Below are 21,998 nucleotides of genomic sequence, written 5' to 3'. Positions count from 1 at the left end.
TTTTCCCTTCTTTTTCTGCCTCTCCTCTCTTCTCTCTCTCTCTTCTTTCACCCAAATCACATCCCATTTTAGAATGTAAACGTATAGTTACTCTTCCAATAATGTGATAACAATTCAAATTGATGTGATTGAGGTTTATCGTTTCCTGGACTTGGATATCTATTTTAGAAACAACAATTAGTGCTATAACCATTTGTATGTGATTGTTCATTTGTCGAAGTAGGAACACTTCGTAGAAAAAAAGTGGAAGTGTGACAACTTAATTTGACTATGGTTAATTTATATTGTATGATGACTCACATGAGATAACCAATTTAACATCTCTTACAAATGAGACAAGAATTAATAAGGTCTATGAAGTCATAGCCATTATTTATTCCATTATGTGCTCACTAATTAACCTACCACCATCTCAGAAATATCTTATACGTTTTGTCATTAGACCTACTTAGGTACCTCAAACTGTTCAACGCTACATTATAATGTAGCTTGGATATAATATATAGTAATCCAGGATAGATCCGCTCTAAATTCAGCAAAATCTCAGCAATTCAGAAATTGTCTCCATATATATGTAAAATTCCATTTCATCTAAAACACAAGTAAACAAGTTAACTGCTATAGATATATCCATATACGGTTTAGGAGTTAAAGACCCAGCTATTATTAAAGCAAAAGGACTTATTGTTGCAGTCTAACTTGTCAATTAATGAAGCACATTAAAGACTTGCCTACTATCCACATTATGGGATATACAGGGCACCACGTTGCCAACTCTATGTTCTTATCAAAACATTCGAAGCATTCAGTTCACAAAACCTTTCTAAATCGAAAGCAAATTGTAACGTGCCATTTTTTCAGGATAGGGTCTTTGGCGGATCGCGATGGAGGGCACTACCAAAGGTGCTGCTGTCCTCTTACCTAATAATGTCATAAGATGCCGCAAAGCGCTACGAAATGACTACTAATTTTGGCGTAACATACCTAACGTGTGTACTGGGTTTGGGGGGATTCCTCTAGTCAAGAGCTTTTAATGCGTCGTAGAATAAAAATTGTATCATGCATTTTGCTTCTCGATATTCATGGTCATACTTGATAAATATAACAAATCATGGTTCAATTCTTCCATATTCTTAAAATAAATATATACTAACTTTAATTATATAATGTTTCTAAAATGAAAAATAAACTGGTTATTCACTTATTCAATAATCGCGCATATTCTCGGTATATGCAAATCTCTTTGAAGTACACGATTTTTCTCGAGTACAATTTTCACATAGTATATGGGGAAAAGAAAATTTTTCTAAGTTATAAAGACCTTATCAGATTGAGAGTCTTAGCCTCCCACACTGACAAATCAAAGACTCAAAAAATTATTTAAGTCCTAAATTTATCTTGAAGATTTCACTTTTCAAAGAGTTTTTGTAGTATTTAGAAAGTAATTTTTCATACTGAAGAAATTACATTTCAAGGAGTTTTAGAGGGTCAGAGAAAGAGTCACATTTTTTTTTATTGAAAAGTAGGTTCGAACCCAAAAAGTGTTAAAAGGTTTTTGAGAAGAACCTTAATTTCTGTCGAAAAGGTCACATTTCAAATTGTTTTAGAAGTTTTTGTCACACTCCAGATTTCCTTTAAAATTGCTTGAAAGACAGGAGAGTAATAAACAAATATTCTAAGTTCACAAGATTGAATGCTTTTTCGAGGAGTTTGTGAGAATTTTCTAGTCTCTAGACTGAGAATAGCTAAAACTGGTCAAAAAATAAGATTGATAAAAAGATTATTTTAAGTCTATAAGACTGAAGATCTTTCGAGGAGTTTTTTGAGGGTTTTAAAGTCCTTGACACACAGAATTGCTCAAAAAAAGTAAGTGATCAGAAAATATTCTAAGGCCACAAACCTAACTGAGCTCTAGATCTTCTCCAAAATTACTCGAAAAATAGGAAGTGGTCAGGAAATATTCTAAGTCCACAAACCTGGTTGAGCTCTAGATTCCCTCTAAAATTACTCGAAAACCAAGAAGCATTTAGAAAATATTATAAATCCACAAATCTGGTTGAGCTCCAGCTTCACTCTAGAATTGCTCAAAAAACATGAATAAGCAGTAAAAATATTCTAAGTTCACGAGACTAAAAAGAGCTCTTAGATTTCCTAGAATTAGTCAAAAAATAGAAATCGATGGAGAAATTATTCTAAGTCCATAATGTTAAATGAGCCTCTTAGATTTTTCTCAGAATTGCTCAAAAAATAAAAAAAAATAAAAAAATTCTAAGTCCATAAGAGTCATGATAGAACTCAAAAATTATTATAAGGCTCAGAAGCGGTTACCAACAGTTACCACTAGACGAAGGTTCAACAACATGAAGAAGGATCGTAGGCAATAGTTATTATAAAAGAAATCATAACCGATAGCACGATCAAAGCCAATCGTAGATAATGGACAAAGTTGAAGGCAGTTACTGAGAAGTATCCGAAAAAAAAGGAGAACGATAGTGATTTCTTTTGTCTATAAATACGTCAAAGCTTCACTTTCCAAATGACAACTTTCTGCACCCAAACACTGCACCGAAAACTTTTTGCACGCTGAAACCCTGCACTATGCCAGACACCAGCTATCCGGAGACACACGGTTGTCGTTGTTTATTGTTGCTAAGAAGTCGTACGTTTATTTGTTTGCAATTTACATTTCTGCATTTAGCTTCTAGTTTATTATTTAATTCATTTTACGCTTCATGTTTTGTTAATTTCTGTAAAACTCTTTATGCTTAATTTAAGTTTCGCGTTACTACTATTATAATTATTAATCTAGTTTACAATGTCTATTTAATTATTTTACAACACACTTAAAAGAATGCAAGAGAACTTAAATTCAATCTTTAGATTATTCTTGGATTATTTATTTACAAACTGTTATTTTTTACCGTAAACACGTAAGGTAAGTTTTTATTGTGAATTTGGTTCACTTGTTGATTTGGTTTATTTAAGTTTGACTCACTTGATATTGCAATATTGAAAAGAGTATATATCAGCATTGAAATATTAAAAAGATCACTAAACTAAGCTGTGGCAACGGGCCGTTATGTCATAGTCATCAGACTCATGCAAATATTGCTTAATTAAAAAACTCGTAATCGGTATTGAATTGGTGATATAAATTGGACTGTTTAATTTGATGTATGCATGATGCGGATTCAGAAGTAATGTGAGGCAAATGAATGAATAATTGTTTGACTGAAGAGCTGGCCTAACATAAAAATAGAATAAGATATTATATATATAGTAATTAGAAATGGATTAATTGTTATCAATTTATAATAAGAAGGTAATATGTGTATTCGGAAAATTACTCAATTTATAATCAATATTCCAAGTAGCTGAAGCATTTAAACACAAGAAATTGACATAAAGGAGCGAGCAAGCCACCACCACAACATGAAGCTGGTGGCTATTTTGGATGGTATTTAAAAGTTAAGTACAATTGTATAAATACTTTTGTATTGGTTTTCAATCGATATTATAATTTTCCTCAGTACATGATTTGTAATAATTAACATTAAATATGTTTTTCTATTAAAATAAAATTTAAATTTCGATTAACAAATAACACTTAAAGAAAAATATGTAATTTTTCTTCTTAAAAAAATTGATGTTGGCCACTATTAGTGGAACATGCAATTATATTTTTCTTGTACTGCTTGAAAATAGCCTTGCATAGTGGCGTTATCGCTTTCACTCCCTTTCTCCTAACTGAAAGCCGTAAGTCGAATGGATATGGTGGGTCGATTGCTTTTTTTCTTTGGGTAAAGATGGTATCTTGAATTTATTTCGTGTCAAATAACTATATATTTCGTAAAACAGTCACATATAACTTGTACTAATTAATACCTGACACGATAGATAGGTTATTCTCTGATTGATAACTAAGTATAAAGTTTTGTTGAAAGTGATAAAATTCAGTATGATAATTCCTATCTTGAAAGAAATTAATCTCTAACTTTTAGATATAGATATACTCTTAATACATATCGTCAAGGTTTTATTTATACCATTCGTTAGTTTATTTAATTGAGTTGAATTAGAGTTTTATATTGAGAACCCAAACTGACAATGGTAAATTGTTTAATTGGGTTGTTTATATTTCATTTTTTTTGTCTTGTTTTAGCTTTAAGGGGTGTTTAAATCCAATTCAAACTATTTAAAACTGCTATCTCAATCTAAAAGAGGTTTTAAAACCAATCAATCATTAACAAAAACAATATAAAAATCAATATTTTTATTGTTTTGCTTATTTAGTTTAAGTTGTTTTTTTTTTCTCTTATTTTTGTGAAAATCTAATTTCAAAATTAACTATTCTAAGATTAAATTAACTATATGTTCTGACACTTAAAGAGAACAATCAGTTTCATGTGTGTCACATATCGTTATCAACGGTTATTTGATTTTTTTAAAAAGGGTAAGATCTTAATTCTAAAAATTTATTTTTAGAAGTTAGAATCTTAAATTTAAAAATTTATTTACAAAACAATTAATAATTTTTAAAACTATAAAAATCTAATTCCACGTTTTGTGAGTCATGTAAAACGTTAATTCATTGGTTAAACAAATAAATTAGTGAAAAAATCTATACTTCAAATTAGTGTTTCTTTTAACTCAAAAGTTTAGTTTTTACAGTGACATTTTGAATGTCCCAGTAAAGAAAATGATGGTCGCTATCCCTTTTCAATAGCAAACTTACTGAAACGTCCCTTCACTCCTCTCAATCTGCCATTTATCCCAAGTTTCAGTTTACCTCAGTAATATTTACATATTGAAGATAATAGATAGCCTTAATTTGAAATATCACTTTAATAGAGAACCTTAACATTTTTATACTTTTAAAATATAAACATGATATTATTTCCATACTTGACACTGTGATTTGTCCAGGGATTACCAGGGTGATTATTGATATTTGCAATTACATTATATTTTTTGGGGTCTTGTTACATATTCTTCACATGAAGATTAGAACAAAGTAATGGCAGAACAAATGGATAAGTGCTAAGGCTGGAAACCACACCTTTGAAGTGGACCAAAAGGAAAGCGTAGTGCATGAACGATGATTCACGTGAGAGGAGTGAGGAAAGAGGGCCAAGCAGAGTTGAAGAATGGCAAAGAACATAGAAACCACAAGGCTTGGCTTAAGAAGAGCATCTAAGCATCTCCACAGCTTCACGCCAATGCAATACAACTCACTGAACATTGGTCCCATAAAGACATTCTTTATTGCTTATTGGGCTGCGTTATTCCCCTTCACTCGGAGAAGAATATCTACCCGCCAGCCCGTGTCATTTTCTGTAGCTAACCTTTCTCATTGTTAGAACTGCTATAATGTCAGATCACTCCATTAAACTGTAGTCCGAATTAGGCTAAGTAATTTGTTTTATTATTTCTACTTTTTCTGCAAGTGTTTTAAGAAATTTATATCATATTATTATTATTATTATTACTCCTGTATAAATATTTAAACGATAAATATTTATTTCTCCTTTATTTGTTTTTCGCTTAATTATACTCTGCTAAACTTGATCAGTGCTGTGGTTTATGATAACTAAAATTTATTAAAAAAAAAACAGATATAATTGAAAGAGTTAACCGATAAATGTCAATATTAAAACTTTTAAAAAAGAAAAATCATATTTTAAAACTATGAAATTGAAAAAAATAGCATGACAAGTTAACTCACTTAAAAATGATAACTAAGCTAGTTTATTGGAGTGATCAAGTTAGGTCCATTATTTTTAATATACCTATCATATTTTTTTTATAAAGTTTAAATAAATTTTTGGATATCAGTCAACTTTTAAGAGGGATTAAGTTTGACCAATTTTTTACTATTTTTCTAGTTCATATACTTCAAGTTTTTAACTCATTACCTTGTAAAGTTTGGTGATTCTTCCAAATTGATTAAATGTTTTAAGATAAAATAGTCACATAAATTTAAATTATTTATATATAACCAATTTTAACTAAATTTAATTTAGTTAATTTTAATTTCATATTCATTCCTATTTAATATGTTTCTTTTAATGTATTTGTAAGTTAAATTTTTATTAACTATCAAGTTTGAATCTAATAAATATAAACATGTTAAATACTAAGAGGAGAAAAGTTTTATCGTCAATAATGATTCTTCTTAATTCAAACAAGATTGTTTCCTATAAAAAAATATCTGCAATCTAGACAAAAAAAAAATATTAACTATTTCATAAAAAAATATATCCTATTATTATGTCTTACATAATAATATTGAAGTTTAGTTTAAGGATTGAAAAAATGAAAGTAAAATAATATAAAAAATTTAAAATAGATTTTTTTACATAATTATTTTAATTTTAAAATTAATTTTTAATATGTTCTTTTGCACCATGAGTATTTTTAATCAATAATTTAAGATTAGTTTCTTTAAAATATAAAATTACTCGTTTTTTTTTAAATTAAGTAATCATCGAATTTAAAACTAACCTCGTTATATTTTGGTAAATATTTTTTAAATTATCAAATAACACTCTCAGAAGACACTCAAACATATCATGTGCACAGCTGATGGGGAGTGACGGGTGAATGAAAATACAATTTAAACTTTTTCGAGTGGAGAACAAATAAGTTCTACACAAACAGAGGATAATGTTGGTAGAAAAAGATATAAAACACGGACAGAAAAACATAATATTTTTAATTTTATATTAAATATTTAAATTATATATACACCTGTCATGTATGTATGTTAGTAGATACGTATATAGAAAAAATTAAATGATATTAGATGCTAAATTTAATAAACTAAAACTATAAAAAAAAACTATTAAATTTTGTTTATATGACTTTTGATTTATGCGATATGATAGCTGTCTATATAAACTTTTATATAATTTAAATATTTATAAAAATATAATCAAGAATAGTTATTTACTTATATTTTAAATAACATGATTTAAATTAAAAAAATAAAATATAAAATTTTTTAGACTTATAATAGTATAAAAAATCTTTATATATATATATAAAAGCATCTCATTTTAAATTTTTATTTTTTAAATTTGAATTTTATTAATCTACACGTGTTAGATTGAAATTAATAAAAGATTAACGACTAAAATAACAATCATATGTAATTTAGGTCAATTTTAGGATTAAGTTAATCATTCAATTTCTATTATAGTTATTCATAATTTATCATGAATGTTGTTATATCACAACTATTTGGATTACTCTTTCCATATCAAAATCAAAATAAATGAACTTTTAAATAGAATTATTCTACAAATACATGCTGACACAACAATTTTATTGCACAAATTATGTATCACTACATAATGGCACTAACACACACCCACATTCAACAACTATGATAAGCGTGCTAAACGACAAATTACTAAAACCCATATATAGAGAAGGGATTTTTTTTAAACAAGTATTTTCTCTAACTTAATTCACACTACAATATGAGATAACCTTTCTAACTTAAGTGTTGAGTGTTTTTTTGCAAGAAACCAATGACTCTATTAAACACCTTCAACCACCTTAAACAATCATTCATACTTGCAAAATAACAGGCAAATATTACTTTTGTGGGGTGAGTTCCAACTTCTACTTGGAGCTAAAGGGAGGAAGCTTGAAGTGGTCATAAAGGATGACATAGGTCCCAATAGAGACCACATGAGAGGTCAACAATGGTGGCATCAACCATACATACCCTAGATGCTAATGTGATAAGAGTTATCGTTTGACTCCAAAAAGATGATACTGAACTCATTTACATATAAATCATATGACTCAATTAATTCACTAGTGAAAAAAAGACATTTTATGTCAATTAAAAATAACTTTTGACATCGGTTAGTGAACTAATTTAAATATAGGTGATGTATTAAGTGAAGAGATTTTACATTAATTAACCAATTGATGTGATATATATATCTATTCTAAATCAGTTCTTTAACCAACTAATATAAAAAGTGTTCTTTATGTTAATGTTCATTGATTATTTATGGTGCTAATGTTTATGAATGTCAATAGAGTTTATGTTTGTTAATATTTACTTAAGATTTAATCTTTGTTAAGTATGCAAATAAAAAATATGCAGTATTCGTTAATGTAGTGTATTGATGGATTAATAGAAAAAAATACAAAATAAAACAAGATAAAATCATTTATGTATTTAATAAGAGTTCGCATTTGCAATGATATACCAACAACACTAATAGAAGTTGAGAATATAAGTAAGCGTTCATATTTGTTAATGACAAAGTTAAAAATCCTAATAGAAACTTGAATATGTAAGTAATAATTTATGTTTATCGTCTCTAATTTATGTTATTTTATTGCGTGTACCTCTAAAATATTTTATTTAGAATTGATTTTACATCAATTTTAGAGATAACTAATATAAAAAATATTTTTTACATCAGTTCAAAAAATAAGCAATATAAAAAGTTATATAATTTCTTTCATTTATAATTGTATTTTCTACATTAATTCTAAAAATAACCGATGTAAAATACTCTTTGCATTGATTATTTAGTAACCAATGTAAAAAGTTATACAATTTTTTTCTTTCATAGTCACAAACTTTAAAGATTCATAACTTATAATACAAAACTTTGATTTATATAAATTATATGTCTATTTCATTTAACTTTTTAAAATATAAATTTTCAAAATTTAATTAAATGAAACTAACATATAAAGCACTTTGATTATTTTGAAAACTGATAGTTAAAAAATTCTTGTTACTTTTAAAAATGTGAGTACACTTTTTATTAGATTGATTAATTGTTAATTGATGTAAAATTTTATTATAAAATTATTTTTTTCTATTAATGATTGTGTAATTAATTTAAAATTAAAGATCAATTGAGGACATTTCAAACTAAAGAGGAATCACAGTGAGAAAAAAATTAAAAGAGATAAAAATGAAAATTTGTTTATTTCATATGGACGAAAAGTGTGCTTAGTAAATCATATTCTAGATAAATTCATGACACATGAGATGGTGACATGGATACCTAGTTAAATAAAAATTCTCAACTATTAAGATAGTCTCTATAAGGATAATTGATTTTTAAAAAAATAATTACTAAGACAGATTTTAAAGATTTATATTAACAAATAATACACAATATATATTTATACTTTTACTACAAAAATATTTATCGATATAACGTATAATATTATTTGTATAAACTTGAACATTAAATTATTAGTAAATAATTTTTTATAACGAGTATTAAGTAACCATTGTCTAAAGTTTAATTCGATTGCCTTGGTCTAAGTTTTTGGACTTATTTTCTCTTTTGAAGAAATTCAAAATAATTGGATTAATACTACCTTTAATTGAGATATGAAAAAAAAAAGAGTTTCCAATAAGTATAATTGATATGTACTACTAATTAAATGATATATTTAAAAAATAAAAAATAAAAAATTATTTTAAGAAAGAAGCATCAATTTAAGGTGTTTCTAGTACTTATAAAATTAAGAGGATATTATATATATATATATATATATATATATTAAATTGATAGTTATAGTTTTTTTAAAATAAACTACTAACTCTTATTATTTATAATATACATCTAATATAAAATTAATAATGATAATTATTTTATGAAGATATAAAATATTATTTTTAATTTAAAAGATGTTATAAAAATTAGTTAAATTTAAATGACATGACATTTTCAGCTTTCAAAGAAGATTTTTTTTTTTTTTCACTTGTACAGTATTCGCATCGGCACAACATATCCAGAGATGCCAAAGTTTCCATTCTCTTGAAAGTGACACAAAATCCATATTGATTCTTTGCTAATGCTATGGAAACCTAAATTCATTAGTTAAGCATTTTTTGGATGGAAAATGGGATGATTTAGCTAATTAATCAAACAGGACCACATGAATTATGAGCATCATATTACAGGACCATCGACCTAGTTTCCATTTTTCCTGTGGCCTTCCAATGGCCATAAGACAAATATTCTCTTTTTTCTTCCTAGGATTCTGTCTTTTTTTTGGGTTGGCATTATTAGTAAATTAGTATTCAACGTTTGATCGCTCTTCATTACAAGTGCTGATCCCTGGTGTCATTATCTGTAATTTTAAAAATAGCAAAGTGCTGAATTTCATAATTTCTTCATCTCCATTCTATAAATTATACCATTTCATTTTACTAAATATCTAGAATAGTCTTCCAAAACTACACACAGACGCTGGATATAAAATTGTAATATTTTTATTAAAAAATTATTATTTTTAAATACTTAAACTCAGTTCTTAGTATTAAAGTTAATAAAACTAAAAATTTAATTTATTTATTAAATTTAAAAAAGGCATAATTTGTTTTTTAAATATATTTGTAGATATCACTTTACTCAAACAAATAAAAGATTAACTCAATATGCTAAATATCTCTTTAAAAAAATTATAATGTAAACATTTCTGCTTCTATGGTGAAATCTGGAGTAGATGGTTAGTGAATAATTGAATCCTATTGGATGAGTCTCGAGTTTTCAATCAAATTGAAGAAGGTGTGGTTTTGCAATTTGATGATTTATATTGGTCGACGTATCGTGCAATGATGTTTTATTAGTTGAAAAATCTGGAGAGAATCTTGATCCTTGTTGGGACATAAAACTAAAAAACAAATAATGCAGTTGCAATGTGATTTTTAATCCTAAAAAAAGAGAAATGTTAAACTAATAATGTGGATTTGGCAGGGAATCAAATGGGGACTCCTTTTGAGAAGAAGAGAGTGAGCCCCATTTGACATTGAAGACAAACACTACCATGCAATGGTGAGCCCCAATTGATACTAAAGCCAAATGCTCATTAAGGATTGCCTTTCCATCTTATACTTATTTACAGAGTTAACTTCTACGCGTTTTCCCATTTTTATTCTACACTACTCAATTATAATTTTTCATAAACAAATACATTTTTATGCGATCAATAGAAGATTATTTTAAATTAACATCAGTTTTAATTAAAAAAATGTTTTAAATTATTTTGTTCTATACTCATGAACTGTGAAAATTAAAATCTCTCCTAATTAAACAATATTAATTTTTATTACGTGGGTTATCACATCAAAACTTAAACGGCTTTGACTGTGTGTGGGGGTGTTCAAACATCATTTTTCGTTGTCAATATGGCACTTTAATTTTAATTAAAAAATAACTTTGAAAAACGTAAAATACAACAAATATATTGGCCTGTAACTAATAATTCTCTTAATAAAAGAGTTTCTACTTTTGATTTCGACAATCCCTTACAAGAGAAAGGGGATTCTACAAATGGGTCCTTTTCATTGGTGAAAGAAGAAATTGCTTATGCTTTATGCATGTTTGGAAAGCAAGTTTCTTGAGGACTCTTGAATATTCACGAAATCGATTACAAAATGAATTCGACTTCATTACCATATTATTACAAACCCAACAACCACCAGCAACTTGATATGTGCCTCTTTCTTTCTTAATTCCTTCTCCTCCTTTTTCTTCTTCATTTTTTTAATTTTTTATTTTTTCACCAAATTCATTTCCCAAAAATGCACTGAACTTTTTGCTCTAGTGGAACTGCAAATGGAGAAGCTAAACCACATTTTGTGCCAAATGCAATACATGCTTGAGAGTTGGTGACAAATATTGCAGCTCATATATCAAATATAGGGTATGGACAAGGGATTTTTAGTCTTGCAATGTCAACATCCTTTGAACTTTGTGAACAATTTTCAGGAATATCATGATTCATGGGGTAACCACCCACAGATCAAAGCCTTACTCAAGTTCCACAGAATAATCCTTAACCAACAAGATTTGTGATGATTCATTGCTAATCAAAGGAACCCTGAAAACAACTCCTTAATCAGTCCACGTGATGAGACTGTCAACGTTGACATCCTTGTACCTTGTATTTGTATACCTGGAGAACATGCTTCCCATGAGAGGTGGGGCTGCTCTGAAGCCACACCATAGAAAACAAATAGATTGCCGCAACCCCACTTCTATGTTTGCATAATTACATTATAATAATTATCATAATACTTGTGAACTATTACTTGCATAACATAGTTGTGTAACATCCTACCTTGCTTGTTACTTTCCTTGCTACATATCAAATTGTATACAACACGTGTCTTTCTTGTTCTTGGAGCAACTAATTCAAGTTATGGTATATATTTTTGCTCAAATGCTTTCTTTCAAGACTCAAGGGACTTTAACCATACTAGAGCCCAAGTCATGTTTGGCTTGCACAACTTTTGCATTTTAACGAATTGTTCTCTTTTGGCACCAACCACCTTTGTACACCAGCAAGTGGGTTTACTTCTCCCATCCATTATCTCTAGGGAAAGATTCTTGAAAGACATTCACACGGGACCAGTATTCAGATAATGACCCTCTTTCACATGCTAAAAATTAACTAATGAAAGTTCTCAAGGAACTCGACCGTCGTATTTTTGTACTAACTTCATATTGGTTTGAAATGTCTTCATTCAATAGCCATAATTTTTTTGTGCTTTATTCTTTCCATCAAATATTTCAAACGTCACACAAACTACAGTTTCTTTTGCTGCCGTGCAATGGAGACATCCTACCTTGTGGCTTAAGGATAACAAGGAATGAATGGAGAGAATATCAAGAAAAATCCTGATATGTGATAAAACATTGATCTTAACCTCATAATTCTATAATATTTATCAACATTACCTTACAATATAAAATCCACATGCAATAAACCATCATCAACTAATCATGTGTGGGCCACAAGACCCTTAATCAAACGTGCAAGGTGGTGTTAATCAGCACTATTTCAATGTCGGCCGATCCAAAACTGGAGAAAGAGAGAAAGAGAAAGGAGATTAATTAACCTTGAAGGGATTGTGATAATCAGCAGCATTAATTGATAATTGAGATTTTCTGTTAGTGGGTTTTGGACAAGTGTTAGTGTGTTACAACCCTTATAAAAAACCTTACTGGCCCACGTGTCATTCTTACATAGAATCCCTACTCGTTCTACCATGCTTGGTTTTTCTATGGGTCTGAAATGTAACAAAACACTAACCAAGATGTATCATCCTGAAACTATTCTCCAAAGCATAAGGACTAAATTTTTATTATATAATTTCCATCCCTATATGAGTTGATGGAGCTGCCACCACCACAACCAAACCCAATCGCACGGCCACCAATAGCACCACCATATATACAACAAGAAAAATCATATGCACCTTCTTTGTACCCTCGTGGACATAAAAAATTGTCTGCAACTGCATTTCAGAAAGGCTTATGTCTGCCACTTTCAAGGCTCTATCATTCTTCCCCCTCTTTTCTTCCATTTTGTCAAGCTTAATTTGTTGAGACAAGATCAAGGATTTTTCCCACACGTTTTTACCACTCTCTTTTATATCTTTTCTTTTGATTTAGTTGCATAACCTTCCTGCTTACCCCTTTATCACATAAGGAAAGGTAGGGAGAAAAAAAGAGTGGTCTAAATCAGGTGCATCCAAGTCAACAACCTAACTATAAATATGGCCAATTCCAAAGGATTCAACTCCATGAAAATTTAACTACCTCTTCTGTAGTAAGGATTCAAACACATAACATGTCACTTTCCAGCGCCAAAAACTTCTTCCAGAGGTTCTGGTTAGATGAATTCCAATTGGGAAATTTTTCCCATGGAAGCTTTTTGTCCAATGATGATCTCTTGCCATCTCTTGGAGCTAGAATAAACCAGGAAACTAGACTACGAAAATACATAATCTCCCCTTTCAATCCTCAGTATAGGTGATGACCCTTTATAGTCACAGTAAGATATACATAACTACTATGAATATCGTTTGCGCTTGCATCTGCTCATATACTATTGTTGCAGGGCTTGGGAGATGTTACTGGTCGTTCTAGTCATATACTCGGCTTGGATTTGCCCGTTTGAGTTTGCATTTCTTCCTTATAAGCAAGATGCACTATTCATCATAGACAACATTGTCAATGGCTTCTTTGCCATTGACATCATGCTGACATTCTTTGTTGCTTACCTTGATAACCATTCTTATCTTCTTGTTGATGATCCAAAGAGAATTGCAATAAGGTTAATATGCATCAACTCTTCTTCCCATAAAGCTAAAATGATTCTTCAACAACTCTGCTTACTTCATAGAGCTCAACCAAACATGCAGGTACCTATCTACCTGGTTTGCTTTTGATGTCTGCTCAACTGTACCATTGCAATCCTTCAGCTTTCTCTTCACTAATCATAGCAGTGAGCTTGGCTTCAAAGCCTTCAACATGTTTCGATTATGGCGTTTGAGACGAGTCAGTTCTTTATTTGCAAGGTTTGCCATCAAGTCATATTCAACTTCATGGTTTTAGCTTTCAACTTTTCATCATAACTTCTATTTACCAGAGTATGACAATGCTTACTAGCTCCTTTGCTTTGCTTTCAGACTTGAAAAGGACATTCGCTTCAATTATTTTTGGACTAGGTGCACAAAGCTCATTGCTGTAAGCCACTAAGTTCTTTGCCTTGTTCTTCATGTAACAATTTTTAAGTACTTTATAAAACTGAATTGCCACTCTCACAAAATTTCAGGTGACCTTGTTTGCAGTGCACTGTGCAGGATGCTTTAACTATCTCATTGCAGATAGGTATCCTGATTCCAAAAGAACCTGGATCGGTGCAATGTACCCAAACTTTAAAGAAGAAAGTCTTTGGGACAGATATGTCACTGCAATATACTGGTCCATTGTCACCCTTACTACCACTGGCTATGGTGATTTGCATGCTGAGAACACGAGAGAGATGTTGTTTGATATTGCTTACATGTTGTTCAACTTGGGTTTAACATCATACATCATTGGAAATATGACTAACCTTGTAGTCCACTGGACCAGCCGTACAAGAAACTTTGTATGTACTCTCAAACTTGTGGCTTCTGTTCTACTACTGCGCAATTTGTTAGTGCCACTCATCTTCTATCAGAGCTTTATATTATTATACATGTGTTAGACTAAACTTTGTTTCTTATTCAATAATACCTTCAAAGTCACTATCAGGGACAATGTTAAGAAAGCTAGTTTTATAATATCGTGTAGGCCCCACATCTATTTGAAACTACAAACTTGGCATGGTGTTCCTGTTAGTTTCATGTTATGTTGACCTTCAGTTTCATTTTTAAAGATAGCTAATTGTTTGCTTTCATATAAAAAAAGCTCATTCAGATAAGAGGAACTTTATTTCTTCTCTCTAATGAAGAGAGGATTGGTTTTGGTGCCACAGAGGGATACAGTCAAAGCAGCTTCTGAATTTGCATCAAGAAATCATTTGCCACATCGCATACAGGATCAAATGTTGTCACACATATGTTTGAGGTTTAAGACAGAAGGACTGAAGCAGCAAGAAACATTAAATGATCTTCCAAAGGCAATCCGTTCAAGCATTGCGCACCATCTCTTTTTTCCTGTTGTGCAGAAGGTCTACCTCTTCCAAGGAGTCTCCCATGATTTCCTTTTTCAACTGGTAATACTAAGATTTCTGATTTTTATATAATAGCACAGTATTTTCTCCTAATTTTTTTCTTTATTTCTCTTTATCTTACATCACATCACTTATCGCATCTTTTACTTCTCTATCTCTTTCTATCTCTTGCTAGGCGTATACATCTTGTAAGTGCATGACAATCATTTTCCTAATACTGATACCCCACATGCCTTTTTTGTTTTTATTTTCATCCATTCCCCCCTTTTTGTTCTTCTTCTTTGGCTAAGATTAGAGTAAGAAGATGAAGAACTAATGTTACAGTATGTCAATATTTGACCCACTGTAATAATAGGTTTCAGATATGGAGGCTGAGTATTTCCCACCCAAGGAAGATGTGGTACTGCAAAACGAGTCTTCCACAGACCTTTATGTGCTGGTTTCAGGAGCAGTGGTGAGTTAGCTAAAGTATGGATGATCTAGGAACCAGAAATTAATATTGAAGAATGTGTCTACTGACAATATGTTTTTTTTTTTTTCAAATGATTACTTGCTGCAGGATCTCATTCGCTACATTGATGGGCATGATCAAGTACGTAAAAATATTCAATCGTGACATTTTTTTTCTATCTTCAGATTATATAATGAAACAACTGAATATAGCTTTCTATCTCTTCGTTAACAATTCAGGTTCTTGGGAAGACAGTTGCAGTTGATGCATTTGGAGAGATTGGTGTTTTATATGGTGTACAACAGCCTTTCACAGTTCGGACCACAGAGCTTTCTCAAATTTTAAGAGTCAACAAAACATCCTTAATGAATGTTTTACGAGCAAATCCACGAGATGCACAAATTATAATGGATAACCTTTTAATGGTAATTAGGATAAGAAGGCCTCTAAATTCAAAAGATGGGGAATATATTGTATAAATTTCATTTATCGCAAATCCCCTTCAATAATAATAAGTTCCTAAATCACCTTCTTTTATCTTGTATGACAGAGATCAAAGGGGCCTGAAGGTTTCGGCTTTGAATATCCATGTACTGATTCTGGATTTGTTCCGCATGAAGTACTTCAAGGAGGCAACAAGAGAGGAAGCTCCTCTTCTCCTGAGTGTGCAAATAATTCCCTCGAGCATTCATTAACACATGAAGGAAAGCACACAATTATTAGAGACTCGGAAACCAGCTTGAGTAAAGTGACTAATGATGATCATTTAGTCTCTAAATATAACATGATCCCTGAGGATAATAGAAGAGATCCCCATGCGGTTACACATAAGGGGAATCTAGACGTTGTTGAAATTCTGCTTGAAAGAGACGGGAATGCAAAGAACCCAAATGCCATCGGGTGGACACAAAAACCTCTGGTAAAACAGCCAAAAAACAAGGGCATCTCCGACCAAAAAATGAGTTGTGAAAACGAGAAGACAGATGAATTTAGAATAGCAATTACGGAGCCAGAAATCCCTGACTTTCAAAGAAATGGCTCAACTAGAAACAGAAAAGATGGTATTAGATCTATCAACTTCCCATTAGAGAAAGTGTACACAAAATCCAATTCAAGAAATTTGAACTGTCCAAGTGATAGAGAAGCGGCAATGTCTATCAAGAAGAGAGTAACAATCCATTTGCTAAAGGGATGCAGAAGTACCTCACGGGGACAGCATGGAAAACTGATAATCCTACCTGATTCATTAGAAGAGCTGTTCAAAGTTGCTGGTAAGCTTTGACCTCAAAATAATTGATTATAATTTATGAACCGAAAACTGAGAGAACTAATATTTTCATAGAGAGAGAGAGAGAGGATCACCATATTTTTATTTCTTTACATTTTTGTTGGGGAGAGGGGAAGGAGTGCTGAAGCTGAAAAAATCTGATGCAATATTCTAAACACAAAAGAGTTAATTTTGCACTGCTCTTACTTTCTCCTTCTAACTATTTACTTGCAAAACTGCAGGTGAAAAATTCGGTAACATCGGCCCTACAAAAGTAATTAGCACAGAAAACGCAGAGATAGATGACATAAACGTCATTCGAGATGGAGATCATCTCTTTCTTCTGTGCAGCGATAGTGAAATTTTGAGTTCGTGATGTTACCAATATGGAAATGAAGATAGATAGTAGCTTCAGGAAAGTAATGATGATCATATAATCAAACATTTTAAGTGCTAAGTATCCAGAAAGATACTGGAAAATCATACAATTCAATTACAAAAGCTGCTCGTTGTTTATGACTTTTGAAACAAAATTTTACATTCTCACTAAAATTGGCCGGTTGCAAATCGACGAAAGTGAGTCATATAATCAATTCAGTCTCCAAGATGTGTTTGCTGATATATTGCATGATTCAACAGTATTTCACAGTTTTTACTATCCCTGAGAATCCAGCTAATCAATTCCTTTACAACCAGAAGTGCACTGGGTTCGTGAAAGAGATGCTAGAGTAACTTCAAAGAAGCATCGCACTTTGTGCCACTGCGGTCCATAATTTGAATACCTTTGTATTGAATGCTTTGATGAAAGAAAAAAAATCATTTCTTCAAATTGATTGGTATAGGATGTGCTTCCGTGTTAAAAACAAATTTATCCAATGGAATAACAGCGCTGTCCCCAAACAGCAAGTATAAATACTTGAGTGTTTCTCCTAGAAAGAAAGTCTCCATTTTGTCTCTTCTATGAGGAGGAACACTAGTTACATCATCCAGAGAACAATATCCTCCAGTATCAACCTTTGTATACTTTTCAAAAGCTTCAAAGATTTGCCAACCCCATTCACGATATCTGTCAGACAAGAAATATATCTTTGATTATTTCAGAAAAAAAACAGGAAAGGAAAAACTAAGCCTGCTTTCACTGCTTCTTACAAATGACCACAAGAAATAAAAATATAAACTAATACACAAAAGGGGGAAAATTGTACTTCGGATCTTTTGTAATTCGGAACAAAACAAACAACGACTCCACAGTCTCAGGTCTCAAAAGATTGTGACGGTCAGCAGGTTTTATTATGATGTCATTAACAAATTCTGAGCTCTTATTTCCTCCATCATGACCTTGTTCAGAAAGTTCCTGCGTATAAAAGCATTTCATAAGCTAGATGTCATGTGCCCATTACATAAAAATGCTATAGAGAAACAAATACTTTCCATATGCAGCACCATTGAGCAGAGGACATTAGCAGATAATGAGATGCATTATCACATTTGTTTGTGATCTTTATCAATTGATGAAATCCAAAATGCCATAAAAATTCTACTAACCTCAGTATGAAAGTAAGCAATTTCAGGAGCCAGACCAATTGAAGTTACTGCATACATTTCAAAGCATGTTTTAGCCAGATCTTCCGCAAGCTTCAAATTTTCTAGATCTTCAAAGTTGAGCATATTGTTTTCCATTGCCTGCTTCTTTGTAAGGCCTTTAGTGGCACCGAGTGCAAGAGTACCAGGTAGGAAACACACCTGAATGAGCAGTATCAAATTTACATATATGTTAGTAGGTACATGTCTACATTAACCAGATACCTGCTAATTATGATCAAAGTTCAATTTCACAACTGAATTTTCATGAGATAAAAAAATGTGAGCAGAAAAAATAAGCAAATAATAGGAAAGATCCTCTGCTACTGAACTGCTATTTGATGTTTTATGATCACAATGTCCAATTCACAGCTGGAGGGAATCCTTAAAACTCAAAAAGCTTCACCAAAAGTTTGAGACAAAGACCTTTTTAAGAGCATTAAAGCCGTCATAGACTTGAGACTCAGAATCAATACTGCTAATGCAAATGTAAATATCCTGGACCAATCACAGTTTGGAAAATGATGGCAGTAATTTCCCCACCATTTTTTTTATAATATCAGCCACAGAATATAGGCTCAATTTGTATTCAAATGCAATTGTTGAGTACAATTAGACATCCTCATGTAACAAAATGTAATATGATTATATTCTCAAGTTGTAAAAAGGCAAAATGCTTTCCCATAACATATAATAACTAAGTAAATGAAGAAAAATCAGTTCCTGATATATAAAACAAATTACAAAGACATCTTATAATGTTTACGGACGGAATGAATTTTAAACCATAGAAATAGCAGAGCATGACTTAGCCCTTAGCATGCATACAATACAATTATTACCAGAGTACAGTGGACATGGGTAACAGTGTAGCCTGCAGGAATATCTGCAGTTTAATTTTGTATAATCTCTCACATAACCATAGGGTGGGAAACTGGGAATATCATTACTTCAGGGGCAAAAGGAAATCTGAATTTCATACTTCACGTACACCAGATAATAATCAATAATTTCTAATGGCAAACCAATCTACAGTTTAGGATTGTCAGACAAATATATAGCAAGTGCAGCATATTACATGTGGCACAATAACTCAATCAATTCTTTCCAGTATTTCTACTGAATGCACTATATCAATTTCCTACAATGTCGAACTTCAAAATTAGGAAGCATTGCATACCAGGTGATCCATTTTTGGGCTGAAGCCACCATTTGATCCATAAGGCAATTCTCCAACAAAAACTAGCCCATTTGGAATTGATTTCCGAACAAGAAGATGCCTAACACCATTCATTGCTTCCTTGTACATTTCATATAGATATGATGTATTACTATTGCTACTAGCTCCACTCTGAAGCCATACTTTAATTAAGTACTCATAGTAACTGTCACCACGAGATCCCAGTCTAATATTTTCTCCACTAAATTCACCAGAATGGGGGCTGCATTTTGTTATTAGAAATATGGTAAGTTAGTTGAAGTATGATGAGAAAAGAAGACACAAGCCTGAAAGTGACAAAAGACAATTGGGGTAATCTATAGAAGCAATTGAACACACATATCAAAAGATTTATCAAGAGTTACTCCTAGGGAAAATTAATAATCAAATACAATAATTAAATGGTATTCAGTTCCATACCTAATGTATATAGGAACAAGTCCTTCAATCTTTGGAAGAGTCTTCATGTGATCCATGACTTTCATTGCCTCCAAACTATATTTCTGGTCACCAGATACAGAACTTAGATAATTGAACTCAAGTTGTAAAGTGGAAACTTCTGATGTGCTACTCAGTCCACCAGGAGCTGGATGGCTTGACGAGTCACGCAGAACAACATCACTAAATGGAATGGCAGTTGGACTGGCTGTAAAAGCAGACATCAGACGATCAGCCAAATTCTTAGCAGTTTCTAGATAAACAGCTGGTTTAGGTCCTGCATGAGTCAAGTTCATTCCTTTCTCCCCACCACTTAGATGGTACGCACTTAAAAGCCCACCCAAAACCCGTATAGTGGTTTCAAATAAATTCACTTGGCCCTTCTTGCTAATTCTCTCAGAAAGGTGTTCTTCAACCCAAGATCCTGCTTCACCAACAACTTCATCAAGACCCATTATCATGGCTGTATCAAGAGCATCCACCACCGTAGCACCTAACCCTCCTAAACCATCAATTCCACGTTGACTAAGCGGCATAAGTTCATCATAACCCATGGCATATTTTCTGTATCCAGACCACGCATGAACAAAAGCTTCCTTGACTTTTTTCTGCCTAGTAATCCACATTGATCTGTCATCTGGATTTCCAGGTACACCTCCAACACCATTATCAGTCTCTTTAGCATCCGGTGGCAGCCGAGGAGGAAGCCTCGGAGGCCGTCTCCATAACCTCTTCAATTTGCCAGCACCATTAATAATACCGCCAACTCTTTCACTGTTTCTATTCACAATTGCTTGATCATTAGAAACTACACCACCAGAACTTGAATGTCCAAGCATAAGATATGCTACACCAAAGATCAATAACAAGAATAGAAATTTTCCTGTACTACAGCTAATACAATCACGCTTCAGGTTACTGGTGAGTAAGCTCTGAGTAATAACCTGTGAAATCAAGATTCAAGACACAGTAAACATTTCTTCCTTTCTTTTTGAACTCATACAAAATGTTAATTAGAAAAGCAATTGAAAGGAATATGGTGAGAAAATAATTGAAGATAATAGAATGAAATAAAGAAGATTAGATTTAAAACATAGAAGAATAGATGCAGTAGTCCTAGTTCTAGGTTTAACAAGTAATTGTGATTGATGCAGAAGACGTTGGCGAAAACGAAGACGTATGGATGTTAATTGAAGGAGTACCTTGAAGAGAGAACGGTGGCGAAACTTGGCGTTATCGTAGTCAACATCTTTGGTGGAGTAGGGTAGAGACTTGGACATGTTGTGGATCGGATCGTGAATTCGAATTGGGAAAAGCTAACTCTAGCTACGAATTCGATTGCGCAGGAGCAGCATCATTCTATGCTTATGTAGCATTATCATCGGATTAACAACAGAGAGAGAGAGAGACAGATGTTGCAACGCAATCGCCGTCTCAGAGCAACTTTGAGATCGTCCAGAAATTCTTCAAATTAGTCTTAATTTCTTTGTTATTATTTTATGTAAAATAATACAAAAATTATTTTTTAAAATGCT

At 31.6% G+C, this 21,998-nt stretch overlaps 2 protein-coding genes across 2 annotated transcripts; one reads left to right on the top strand and one right to left on the bottom strand.

Annotated features, from left to right (window-relative positions):
• The first annotated feature begins 13,135 nt into the window (after positions 1 to 13,135).
• On the top strand, positions 13,136 to 17,878 carry LOC113871439 (potassium channel KAT3-like). Its single transcript, XM_027508538.1, has 11 exons — positions 13,136 to 13,817; positions 13,906 to 14,121; positions 14,210 to 14,365; positions 14,477 to 14,534; positions 14,623 to 14,940; positions 15,310 to 15,549; positions 15,863 to 15,961; positions 16,067 to 16,099; positions 16,198 to 16,383; positions 16,509 to 17,229; positions 17,468 to 17,878. The coding sequence occupies exons 1-11, from the start codon at positions 13,636 to 13,638 to the stop codon at positions 17,599 to 17,601; spliced, it is 2,343 nt and encodes a 780-aa protein (XP_027364339.1). The 5' UTR covers positions 13,136 to 13,635; the 3' UTR covers positions 17,602 to 17,878.
• On the bottom strand, positions 17,639 to 21,934 carry LOC113871446 (mannosyl-oligosaccharide 1,2-alpha-mannosidase MNS3). The gene is made up of 6 exons (XM_027508545.1): positions 21,666 to 21,934; positions 20,446 to 21,407; positions 19,987 to 20,248; positions 18,771 to 18,968; positions 18,431 to 18,579; positions 17,639 to 18,291 (listed from the first exon to the last, which is right to left on the bottom strand). Exons 1-6 carry the CDS (start codon positions 21,741 to 21,743, stop codon positions 18,042 to 18,044), a joined length of 1,899 nt encoding a protein of 632 aa, XP_027364346.1. The 5' UTR covers positions 21,744 to 21,934; the 3' UTR covers positions 17,639 to 18,041.
• Between the last annotated feature and the right edge of the window lie 64 nt (positions 21,935 to 21,998).

The sequence above is a fragment of the Abrus precatorius genome, unplaced genomic scaffold, assembly GCF_003935025.1.
Source record: "Abrus precatorius isolate BTA unplaced genomic scaffold, Abrus_2018 Scaffold10, whole genome shotgun sequence".
NCBI lineage: Eukaryota > Viridiplantae > Streptophyta > Magnoliopsida > Fabales > Fabaceae > Abrus > Abrus precatorius.
This window is presented reverse-complemented; position numbering and strand designations above follow the sequence as displayed.

What these genes read in the sequence shown, in the direction of transcription:
- LOC113871439 (XM_027508538.1), top strand. Translation starts at nt 13,636, where the DNA reads ATGTCACTTTCCAGCGCCAAAAACTTCTTCCAGAGGTTCTGGTTAGAT. An exon ending in ATGATTTCCTTTTTCAACTG is followed by an intron (nt 15,550 to 15,862) that starts GTAATACTAAGA and finishes CTGTAATAATAG; the next exon opens with GTTTCAGATATGGAGGCTGA. An exon ending in ACATTGATGGGCATGATCAA is followed by an intron (nt 16,100 to 16,197) that starts GTACGTAAAAAT and finishes TTAACAATTCAG; the next exon opens with GTTCTTGGGAAGACAGTTGC.
- LOC113871446 (XM_027508545.1), bottom strand. Translation starts at nt 21,743, where the DNA reads ATGTCCAAGTCTCTACCCTACTCCACCAAAGATGTTGACTACGATAAC. An exon ending in GCCCAAAAATGGATCACCTG is followed by an intron (nt 18,969 to 19,986) that starts GTATGCAATGCT and finishes CTGCTCATTCAG; the next exon opens with GTGTGTTTCCTACCTGGTAC. An exon ending in TTGCTTACTTTCATACTGAG is followed by an intron (nt 18,580 to 18,770) that starts GTTAGTAGAATT and finishes TTTTATACGCAG; the next exon opens with GAACTTTCTGAACAAGGTCA.